The sequence below is a fragment of the Chiloscyllium punctatum genome, chromosome 17 (genome assembly GCF_047496795.1).
Source record: "Chiloscyllium punctatum isolate Juve2018m chromosome 17, sChiPun1.3, whole genome shotgun sequence".
Classification (NCBI taxonomy): Eukaryota; Metazoa; Chordata; class Chondrichthyes; order Orectolobiformes; family Hemiscylliidae; genus Chiloscyllium; species Chiloscyllium punctatum.
The window spans coordinates 41,994,744-42,007,322 of NC_092755.1; the positions used below are offsets into that span (position 1 = coordinate 41,994,744).

Here is a 12,579-nt window from a genome sequence, read left to right on the forward strand (position 1 = left end):
TACAGTGGTCATTCTTATCGATACTGTCATGGACAGATGCATCTGCAGCTGGCACATTGGTAAAGATGAGGTCAACTATGTCTTTTCCTCTTGTTGGTTCCCTCACCACCTGCTGTAAACCCAGTCTGGTAGCTCTGTCCTTTAGGACCTGACCAGCTCGGTTTATAGTATTGTGCCAAGTGATTCTTGGTGGTGGACAGTGAAATCTCCCACTTAGAGTGCATTCTGTGCCCTTGCCACCTTAGTGCTTCCTCCAAGTGTTGTACTGATGTTGGAGAAGTACCGATTCATCAGCTGAGAGGGGATGGTACATGGTAGTCAGCAGAAGGTTTCCATTCCCATGTTTAACCTAAAGCCATGAGATTTAATGGGGTCCAGGATCAATGTTGAGGACTCCCAGAGCAACTCCTTCCCAACTGTATACCACCTCTGCTGGGTCTGTCCTGCCAGTGAGACAAGACATATCCAGGGATGGTGATGTCTGGGACATTGTAAGTTATGATTCCGTGAGTATGATTTTTGACACGCTGTTGTTTAATTAGTCTGTGACACCACTCTCCCAATTTTGATACTAGCCCCCAGATGTTAATGAGGAAGACTTTGTAGGGTCGACAGGGCTGTTTCTGACGTAGTCTCGTCTAGTGCCTAGATTGATGCCAAGTGATCTGTCTCATTTTTTTAGATTAGATTAGATTAGATTAGATTACTTACAGTGTGGAAACAGGCCCTTCGGCCCAACAAGTCCACACCGCCCCGCCGAAGCGTAACCCACCCATACCCCTACATCTACATTTACCCCTTACCTAACACTATGGGCAATTTAGCATGGCCAATTCACCTGGCCTGCATATCTTTGGACTGTGGGAGGAAACCGGAGCACCCGGAGGAAACCCACGCAGACACTGGGAGAACGTGCAAACTCCACACAGTCAGTCGCCTGAGGCGGGAATTGAACCCGGGTCTCAGGCGCTGTGAGGCAGCAGTGCTAACCACTGTGCCACCGTGCCGCCCACAGTGATTGGTACAACTGAATGATTTGCTCGGCCATTTCAGAGGGCAACTGAGAATCAGCCACACTGCTGTGGGGTCTGGAGTCACATGTAGGCCAGACCAGATGAAGATGGCACATTTCCTTCCCTGAAGGACATTAGTGAACCAGATGGGTTTTTCTGACAATCGACAATGATTTCACGGTCATCAGTAGATTCTTAATTCCAGATTTTCTTTTGTTGTTGAATTCAAATTTCACCATCTGCCATGGTGGGTTTTGAATCCAAGTCCCCAGAACATTAGCTGAATCTCTGGATTAATAATCTAGCCTTCGCCAACCAGCATTGAAGGAGTCATTATTACGGAATGTGGGATCTTGGGTATAGAGTATAAACCGAAGTATAATGAAACAATCACAGAAATTGGTGGGAAAACTTAGCAGTTCTGGCAGCTGTTAATGGGGACTTTTATGAGGGGATCTACAATTTAGGGGCACAATCTCAAAATTAGGTCATTCAGCTAAGACAGAGATAAGGAGTTTCATCTCTGAGGATTTAGTTTTTTGATTTGTCTTCCCCAGAGAGCTCTGGAGACCAGATCATTGAACTTATTCAAGGCTGAGATAGGGAGAGTTTTGATGTCAAGGCAAAAGGGTTCTGGTGGGCAAGTAAGAAAGTGGAGTTAAAGTAAAAGTCTGATCAGCCATGATTCCACAGGTTCACCACCCTCTGGGTGAGCAGATTTCTTCTTGTTTCAGTGCAACATGGTCTGTTATGTGTCCCGAGACTACGACTCCTTGCTCTGGACCCTTGGCTAGGAGGAAACATCATCTCCACATGCAGTCTGTCCAGCCCTGTCAGAAATGAAATCCCCTCCCGTTCCTCAAAAATCCTGTGAATACAGGCCTAAGTCAGCCTAACTTCTCATGTGTATCAAACATACCATCCCAGGAATCAGTCTGGTGAATATTCTGGAAACTCTTTCTTTTCCTAAGTCAAGGAGATCAAAACACTCCACAGGATTTGGGTGTGGTCTTATCAAGGCCTTATAAACTGCATTGAGTTCCTTGCCCCTGTCTTCAAACAGTCTTGCAGTGAAGACCAACATACCATTTGCCTTCCTAATTGCTTGCGGTCCTGTGTGCTTGAATGACCAGTGTATAAGAACACCCAGGTCTCTTTGTGCATCCACATTTCCCAATCTACCACCATTTAAATAATACTCTGTCATTCTGTTTTTCCTGAAGAATTGACATAACACATTTATCAATGTGATATTGTGTCAACCACATACTTGCCCAGTCAGTCAACTTGTCTAAATCACCCGGATATGTTTTCTGGTGCACCACTTGACACTCCTTGCAGTGTGAGACTGATCCATTTATTCCTATTCTACTTCCTGTCTGTTAACCAATTCTGAATCCATACCACTATACAGAACAATACAGCACAGAACAGGCCCTTCTGCCCTCGATGTTGCGCCGACCCGTGAACTATTCTCAGCTCCTCCCCCTACACTATCCCATGATCATCCATGTGCTTATCCAAGCTTTGTCTAAGTCTCCCTAATGTATCTGAGTTAACTACATTGGCAGGTAGGGCATTCCACATCCTTACCACTCTCTGAGTAAAGAACCTGCCTGTGACATCTGTCTTAAATCTATCACCCCTCAATTTTGTAGTTAATCCCCCTCATACAAGCTGACGTCATCATCCTAGGAAAAAGACTTTCACTGTCTACCCTACCCTCTGATCATCTTGTATGTTTCTATCAAATCTCCTATTAGCCTTCTTTGCAATGAGAACAGACCCAAGTCTCTCAGCCTTTCCTCATAAGACCTGCCCTCCAGACCAGGCAACATCTTCGTAAATATCCTTTGCACCTTTTCCAATGCATCCTTCCTGAAATATGGCGACCAGAACTGTACACAATATTCCAGGTGTGGCCGCACTAGTGGTTTGTATAGTTGCAGCATGATATTGCAGCTCTGGAACTCAATCCCTCCACAAATGAAACCTAACACACCGTATGCCTTCTTAACAGCACTATCAACCTGGGTGGCAACTTTCAGGGATCTATGTACATGGACTCCTAGATCCCTCTGCACATCCACACTACCAAGAATCTTTCCATTGACCCAGTACTCTGCTTTCCTGTTATTCTTCCCAAAGTGCATCACCTCACATTTAGCTACATTGAATTCCATTTGCCACCTCTCAGCCCAATCCTGCAGTTTATCCAAGTCCCCCTGCAATCTGTAACACTCTTCCAAACTGTCCACTACTCCACCGACTTTAGTGTCAACTGCAAATCTACTAATCCATCCACCTATGCCTGCGTCTAAGTCATTTATAAAAATAACAAACAGCAGTGGTCCCAAACCTGATCCTTGTGGCACACCACTAGTAACTGGACTCCAGGCTGAATATTTTCCATCAACCATCACTCGCTGCTTTCTTTCAGAAAGCCAGTTTCTAATCCAAACTGCTAAATTACTCCCCAATCCTATGCCTCTGCATTTTCTCCAACAGCCGACCATGTGGAACCTTATCAAAGGCTTTACTGAAGTTATTAACACCAATCCTACAAAGTTTGATTTTACTCTCACATGGGACAAAAGATTTCTGAAAATATGAACACACTACATCCACTGGTTCTCCCTCAGCTATTTTACTAGTTACATACTTCAAAAAAATTCCATTCGGTGTGTTAAACACTTTCCTTTTCATATATCCAAACTGACTTGATATTACTGTGGGTGTGTTTTATGTTTCCTGTTATCACATTCTGTATAATAGACTCCTGCATTTTCCTGAAGGTCATCTAACTGGTGTGTAATTTCTGATTTTCTCCCTCCTTTCTTAAACAGGTGGTTCAGGGGTTAAATTGCCTAATGCTCCTTCTATTTTTTAAGTTCTTCTGTCTTTCATGTCCTACAGTTTGCTGGTGAAATGGAGGCCCTGTGTCAGCGGGACAGTATAATGGGAAAACTGGCTCGTTATTACCTGACCTACCCAGAGCTGAGTCAGAGGGTCACATCAGCTCCTGTGACATGCCACACCTTCCAACAGCAACGTCCACGGCTCAGCCTGCGTTTTCTGGCTAGTTATCGCACGCTGTTCTCTCTGTTCATTTGTATGGTTATTGGTGCCACACTCAACCTGAATCCCTTAGCTTCTTTTCTGTTGATCATGATCTTCTGGTTTCTCTATGGGATTGTATGGGCTCTCTGTACAGATCAAACCAAACCTCACCAGGCATGAAAAGTAAAGGAGTCAGCTGTTTCTATTTTTTTATCATCTTCAGAAAACGATTTGTTTCAAATGTAAAAACAAAAACCAATTTTTAAATCAGATACCAATACCTATGTTTTTAAAATATTTTTTGAATTATTTAGTGTTACTGTCTGAGCTGTTAAGTATAGACAGTTATTTTTACAGATGACTATGTACCTTTCTCTTGTTATGTGATGTCCCCTCAGTATTGCCCATGATGTGTGGTGGTGAGGTTTTGCCAGAAGAAACCTCAGTTGAGCCAATGCCCTGGGTCTGGTTTGTTAGACTCTGCAGTCTGTACTGGGATTTAATTTACAGCTCTGGGAGTGTGCTTTACTTACAAGGCTGGCTCATTTTTCATGTTTGTTGCTGCAACCATTGGAGAATGGATTGTTTTGTACCCACTAGCACCAGCATGGAACTGAGCTGAAGTGAGACCAAGTACCATGAAATGGTCATCCATTTGAAAGTTTAAAGCAGGCCCTAGGACTGATCACTTCAAACTAAGGAAATATTGGCAATGCAGGGATTGCTGTTGTCAAAAATTGAACTTGTTCCTGAGTGTGCATTCTGCTGTATGATGTGAAAATTACACTGACAGAACTGTTAATACCAAAATAAACACAGAAACTAGAAATTTTGAACAGGTCGGAAAGTATCTATGGTGATGGTTCAAATTGATGATCTGAATTTAGACGAAATATTATCAGCTTGAAAGATTAACTCAATTTCTTTCTGCACACATGCTTGCCTGACTTGCTATTTCTAACATTTTGTTTTTTGTATGACTTGATGTATCCAATCTGTGTTGAAAGATTGGGAGAAGGATGAAGTCGGGTTGAGAGTGCATACAATCCCAGAATGAGAAATTCTGTGTCTGTGGAATTGGGTAACTCTTCTCTATATGCTCGTAATTTGTGGGGCTTTGTTAATTCAGCATTGAACCCATGTCCTCACTGCTTCTGCCTTTTTCTGTGAAATACTTTTGTGTCGTTGGCATGACAGGTGTTGAATTTCAGCAGAATTGATCTGAAGATGAAATGTACAAAACTACTGTTAATATTCTGTGTAAAATTGTGCATTGTCAGCCACACTAATGGGAAATCAATAATGTATTTTCAAAATTAATTTGATAAATCTTGAATTTAGTGTTTAATGTGTTTGTATTTTAATGTTCTACTGGTTGGCATTTGAGGCACTGCAATTTAAATTAAAATGGAAATGTCTAGTTTTTTAATGAGAATGGAAATATTGATATTCCGAGGTACTTGGCGGTAATCATACAGTGAGCAACAAGTTATATTCCAGTCTTTGAAGTAAAAGCTAAGAGTAAAAAAGCTTTACTGATGTTATATAGGGCCTTGAAGTGATGCCAAAGTATGACATAATTTTGATTTTGTTACCCAAGGAAGGACCCTGTTTTGCATTCTATTTAGGAACAAGCTGTTCCTGGAATGACCACTGACCGGTTCACAAAACTACTTGAGAATGCACTATCCCAGACAGCTGTGTTTGAGAGGCATTGAGTATATTCAAGATCTTCATCACTAGAATTTGGATTCTCAGGGAATCTAGGCATATGAAGAGCTGGAAGGTGTAAGTTTAAATTAGCCATGATCTTCAGAACAGCGGAGCATGATTGAACGGAGGAAAGACTTGATTCTTTTTCTTAAACTTTTATGTTTGTGTTCTTAGAATAGGACCCTTGTAATCACACAAAGGTAATCATTTCCTAATGTATGCCAGTGATGAATGCTAATATAATGGGGAGGACTTTTTTTAGATTCGCTACAGTGTGGAAAACAGGCCCTTCAGGTCAACTAGTCCACACCGACCCTCCAAAGAGTAACCCACCCAGACTCATTTCCCTCTGACTAATGTACCTAACGCTATGGGCAATTTAGCCTGGCCAATTCACCTGATCTACACATCTTTGAACTGTGGGAGGAAACTGAAATACCCAGAAGAAACCCACGCAGACAAGGGGAGAATGTGCAAACTCCACACAAACAGTCGGCCGAGGCTGGAATTGAACCCAGGTCCCTGGCGCTGTGAGGCAGCAGTGCTATCCACTGAGCCACCATGCTGCCCATAATGTACAAGAAATCACCCTGATCTCATGGGTTATAAACTAATCAACTGACACAGTCATGTTAGCCTGTTCTGTCATTGTGTGATCACAGCTGACCTAATTCCCCATGTCCCTTAATCTGTTTAGTTAGCAAAAATCCATGGACCTCTGGTTTAAAACTAGCAATTGATCAGTTGCCATTTGCAGAAGAATTCCAAACTTCACTATTTGTGTAGAAGCTTTTTCAAAATGTCACCCTTGTAAATCTTCCAATTTTTACATTCTGCTTCCTACCATAGACTCACCAACCAGTGTCAGAGTTCTCCAGCACAGCATCACATCCATGTGGTTAAAAAAACATGACTATTCTAATCCTGTTATCCAACACTTGGCTCATAGCCTTATATGCCTTGGCATCACAAGTGCACATCTAAATGCTTACTAAATGTAATGACAAACACCTCAGAGGCAGAGTTCCAGGTTCTCACTTCCTTGGCTTAAATTGGTTAATGCCAACCAAAATGTCCATCCACTCTAACCCCATTTCCTAGCACTTAGCCCATATCCTTCTAAATCTTTCCTTTCCATATATTTGTCCAAATGGCTTTTAAATGTTGTTAATGTAGGAGACCTAAAAGGCAACTTTTTCACACACAGGGTACATGTGTGTGAAACTAACTCTGCAGGGGCATGGGAACCTAGACTGTAGCTTTAGGGTGCAGGACCTGGAGTGTAGGGAGGTTAGGAACATGGTATCAATCTCAAAGGAGGGTGCCTGTAAACAGGAAAGTGGCTTGAAGTGTGTATACTTCAACGCAAGAAGTATACGAAATAAGGTAGGTGAACTTGCAGCGTGGGTTGGTACCTGGGATTTCGATATTGTGGCTAGTACATGGGTAGAACAGGGACAGGATTGGCTGTTGCAAGTTCCAGGGTTTAAATGTTTTAGTAGGGTCAGAGGTGGGGGCAAAAGAGGGGGAGGTGTGGCATTGCTTATCAAAGATAGTATTACAGCGGTGGAAAGGACGATGGATGAAGACTCGCCATCTGAGGTAGTTTGGGCTGAGGTTAGGAATAGGAAAGGTGAGATCACCCTGTTAGGAGTTTTCTACAGGTCTCCTAATAGTCCGATAGACGTAGAAGAAAGTATTGCGAGGATGATTCAGGAGAAGAGTGAAAGTAATAGGGTGGTTGTTATGGGGGACTTTAACTTTCCTGATATTGACTGGGAAAGCTATAGCTCAAGTTCGTTAGATGGGTCGGTGTTTGTCCAATGTGTGCAGGAGGGTTTCCTGACACAATATGTAGACAGGCCAACAAGAGGTGAGGCCATACTGGATTTGGTTCTGGGTAACGAATGAGGCCAGGTGTTAGAATTAGAGGTAGGTGAGCACTTTGGGGACAGTGACCACAATTCGGTGACTTTTACTCTAGTGATGGAGAGGGATAAGTGTGCACTTCAGGGCAAGAGTTATGGCTGGGGGCAGGGAAACTATGATGCGGTGAGGTATGACTTAGGATGTGTGGCTTGGAAAAGTAGGCTTCAAGGGAAGGGTGCAATCGATATGTGGAGCTTGTTCAAGGAGCAACTATTGAGTGTCCTTGATAAGTATGTACCTGTCAGGCAGGGAGGAAAGGGTCGTGTGAGGGAGCCGTGGTTTAATAAGGAATTGGAATCCCTTGTTAAAGGGAAGAGGGCGGCCTATGTAAAGATGAGGCGTGAAGGTTCAATTGGGGCGATTGAGAGTTATAAGGTAGCCAGGAAGGATCTGAAGAGAGAGCTAAGAGCAGCAAGGAGGGGACATGAAAAGTCCTTAGTTGGTAGGATTAGGGAAAACCCAAAGGCTTTCTATAGGTATGTCAGGAATAAAAGAATGACTAGGGTAGGAATAGGTCCAATCAAGGATAGTAATGGGAAGTTGCGTGTGGAGGCTGAAGAGATTGGGGAGGCGCTGAATGAATACTTTTCGTCAGTATTCACTCAGGAACAGGACATCATTCCTGATGTGAATACTGAGTCAATTAATTAGAATGGACGGCTTTGAGGTATGTAGGGAAGAGGTGTTGGAAATTCTGGAAAGGGTGAAAATAGATAAGTCCCCTGGGCCTGATGGCATTTATCCTACGATTCTCTGGGAAGCAAGGGAGGAGATTGCAGAGCCATTGGCCTTGATTTTTATGTCCTCGTTGTCTACAGGAATAGTGCCAGAAGACTGGAGGATAGCAAATGTGGTTCCCTTGTTCAAGAAGGGGAGTAGGGATAACCCTAGCAACTATAGGCCAGTGAGTCTCACTTCTGTTGTGGGCAAAGTCTAAGAGAGAATTGTAAGGGATAGGATTTATAAACATCTGGATAGGAATAATGTGATCAAGGATAGTCAGCATGGTTTTGTGAAGGGCAGGTTGTGCCTCACAAACCTTATTGAATTCTTTGAGAAGGTGATTAAGGAGGTGGATGAGGGGAAAGCGGTAGATGTGGTGTATATGGATTTTAGTAAGGCGTTTGATAAGGTTCCCCATGGTAGGCTACTGCAGAAAATACGGAGGTATGGCATTGAGGGTGAGTTGGAGGTTTGGATTAAGAATTGGCTGGCTGGAAGAAGATAGAGGGTAGTAGTTGGTAAAGGTTCATCTTGGAGTGCCGTCACTAGCGGTGTTCCGCAAGGATCTGTTTTGGGACCATTGCTGTTTGTCATTCTTATAAATGACCTGGAGGAGGGGCTAGAAGGTTGAGTGAGCAAGTTTGCGGATGATACGAAAGTCGGTGGAGTTGTTGACAGTGAGGAAGAATGTGGCAGATTACAGTGGGATATAGATAAGCTGCAGAGCTGGGCAGAAAGGTGGCAAATGGAGTTCAATGTGGGTAAGTCTGATTCACTTTGGTATGATGGGGTACTGGGCTAATGGTCGGATACTTGGTAGTGTGGATGAGTAAAGGGATCTTGGTGTCCAAGTACACAGATCTCTGAAAATTGCCACCCAGGTAAATAGTGCTGTGAAGAAGGCATATGGCGTACTGGCTTTTATTGGTAGAGGAATTGAGTTCCGGAGTCCTGAGGTCATGTTGCAGTTGTATAAGACTCTGGTGCGGCCGCATCTGGAGTATTGTGTGCAGTTTTGGTCACCATACTATAGGAAGGATGTGGAGGCACTGGAACGGGTGGAGAAGAGATTTACCAGGATTTTGCCTGGTATGGTAGGAAGATGGTATGAGGAAAGGCTGAAACACTTGGGGCTGTTTTCATTGGAGAAAAGAAGGTTTAGGGGTGACTTGATAGAGGTGTACAAGATGATTAGGGGTTTAGATAGGGTTGACCATGAGAACCTTTTTCCACGTATGGAGTCAGCTATTACGAGGGGGCATAGCTTTAAATTAAGGGGTGGTAGGTATAGGACTGATGTTAGGGGTAGATTCTTTACTCAGCGAGTCGTGAGTTCATGGAATGCCCTACCAGTAGCAGTGGTGGACTCTCCCCCTTTATGGGCATTTAAACGGGCATTGGATAGGCATATGGAGGATTGTGGGCTAGTGTAGGTTAGGTGGGCTTGGATCGGCTCAACATCGAGGGCCGAAGGGCCTGTACTGCGCTGTATTTTTCTATGTTCTATGTATGGAATGAGCTGCCAGAGGAAGTGGTGGAGGCTAGTACAATTGCAACATTTAAAAGGTATCAAGTTGGGTCTATAAATAGGAAGGGTTTGGAGGGATATAGGCCGGGTACTGGCAGGTGGGACTAGATTGGGTTGGGATATCTGGTCAACATGGACGGGTTGGACTGAAGGATCTGTTTCTGTGCTGCACATTTCTATGACTCTATGTACCCGCCTCAACCACTTCTGCTGGCGGCTCATTCCATGTGCAGATCACACTGTGTAAAACAAAACATTGCCAGCTCAGGTTTTCTTATTCATTCTTCTCTAATCTTAAAATGATGCCCTCTAGCCCTCGATTCCCCAACCCTGCATTCACCCTATCCATGCCTCTCATGATCTTATACACTTCTATAAGATTACCCACCCCCACCTGCCCAGTCTCCTGGATTCTAAAGAAAAAGGTCTTCATTTGTTCAACCTCTCCCTATAAACTCAGACCATTGAGTCCTGGCAACCTCCTTGTAAATTTCTTTTGCACTCTTTATATTAGATAACTTACAGTGTGGAAACAGGCCCTTCGGCCCAACAAGTCCACGCCGCCCCGCCGAAGCGCAAACCAACCATACCCCTACATTTACCCCTTACCTAACACTACGGGCAATTCACCTGACCCTGCACATCTTTGGACTGTGGGAGGAAACCGGAGCACCCAGAGGAAACCCACGCAGACACGGGGAGAACGTGCAAACCACACAGTCAGTCGCCTGAGGCAGGAATTGAACCCAGGTCTCTGGCGCTGTGAGGCAGCAGTGCTAACCACTTATGCCACCGTGCTGCCCAAATTATCTGGATTCAATTCCATTTGCTGCTGATCAGCCCATCTGACTATATCACCTCTATATCCTCTTGTAAATTGAGAGCGACCTCACTGTTTACCACTTCACCAATTTTTGTATCATCTGAAAACTTACTGATGAACTCTCCAACAGTTAAGTCCAAATCGTTTATATGAACCACAAACAGCAAGGACCACATCCACTGATGTGATCCTACTGGACACAGACTTCCACTTGGAAAAACATCCTTCAACCATCCATCAGCTGCCGCTTTCTACTGCTGAGCCATTTTGCCAAATTTCCTTGGATCCCCTGGGCTATAACCTTTGTTATCAGACACTCTTTGTTGGACTTTATGAAAAGTCTTGCTGAAATCCAATGTTGAATACATTGCCCTGATGCACGGACACTGTCAAATCTTTGAAAAATCCAGTCAAGTTGGTCAGACAAGGCATCACCTTAACAAAATCATGCTGACTGTTCTTGATTAATCCCTACCTCTCCAAACGCATCAGAATTACTTCCAATAGTTTCCTGACCACTGAGATTAGATTGTGTCTCCCCCACATCGATTCCCCTAAACAGGACAACATTTCAATGAAAACCACCTTTCAGTTTTCCGAATGGCAGTGTTCTTTTAATTCATTCACAGGATGTGGACCTTGCTGGCAAGGTCAGCATAATTGACCAGAGTCAATCACATCTCTGAGTGTCCAGAGTCACACAGACTCTTGTGAACCTGTAGAATGATCTCCCACAGGAAGCCGATGGGGCCAGTTAATTGGATATATTCAAGAGGGAGCTGGACATGGCCTTTGCAGCTAAATGGATCAAGAGGTATAAGGAGTGAGCAGGAATTGGATAGGAGATTGCATGATCAGCCATGATCTGGTGCAGGCTTGAAGGGCTAAATAGCCTACCCTTCCACTATTTTCTATGTTTCTATGTTAATGTTCCAGGGTGTAGGTACTATAGGAACGATACAAAGAGGGGCAAAAGAGAAGGGGGAGTGGCATTTTTGATTAGGGATAACATAACAGCTGAACTTAGCGAGGGTATTTCTGGGAGTACATCCAGGGAAGTTATTTTGGTGGAACTGAGAAATAAGAAAGGGGTGATTTCCTGGTTGGGACTATATTATAGACTCCCCAATAGTCAATTGGAAATTGAGAAGCAGATTTGTAAGGAGATCTCAGTTATCTGTAAGAGTGGTTATGATAGGGGAATTTAACTTTCCAAACATAGACTGGGACTGCCAGGCTTGGATGGAGATAAATTTAAGTGTGTACAAGAAAATTTTCTGATTCAGTATGTGGATATACATACTTGAGAAGAAAGAAAACTTAACCTTCTCTTTGGAAATAAAGCAGGGCAGGTGACTGAGGTGTCAGTTGGGTAGCACTTTGGGGCCAGTCATCATCATTCTAAGTTGTAAAAGAGTGATGGAAAAAGATAGACTGGATCTAAAAGTTCAATTTATAAATTGGAGGAAGGCCAATTTTGATGGTATTACGCAAGAACTTTAAAAAGTTGATTGGGGGCAGATACTCACAAATAAATGGACGTCTGGAAAGGAGGAAGTCTTCAAAAAGAAATAATGTGAGTCCAGAGAGAGTATGTTCTTGTTAAGGTGAAGGGCAAGGCTGGCAGCTGTAGAGAATGCTATGTGATTATAGAAATTGAGATTTTGGTTAAAAAAAGGAAACTTATGTTAGGTTTAGACAGCAGAGGTCAAGTGATTCCCTTGAAGCATATACAGGCAGTAGAAATATTCTTGAGCGAAATCAGGAGAGCAAAAAGGGGACATAAGATT

The 12,579-nt window shown here is 43.4% G+C and overlaps 1 protein-coding gene across 4 annotated transcripts in view; it reads left to right on the plus strand.

Annotated features, from left to right (window-relative positions):
• Positions 1-5,421, plus strand: part of smpd4 (sphingomyelin phosphodiesterase 4) — a 79,461-nt gene extending 74,040 nt beyond the window's left edge. For all 4 annotated transcript variants that reach the window (XM_072586994.1, XM_072586996.1, XM_072586995.1 and 1 more), the window contains one exon: positions 3,930-5,421. In XM_072586994.1, the coding sequence (XP_072443095.1) occupies positions 3,930-4,253 (324 nt within the window). In that variant the 3' untranslated portion in view covers positions 4,254-5,421. The remainder of the gene's footprint in view (positions 1-3,929) is intronic.
• The last annotated feature ends 7,158 nt before the right edge of the window (positions 5,422-12,579 follow it).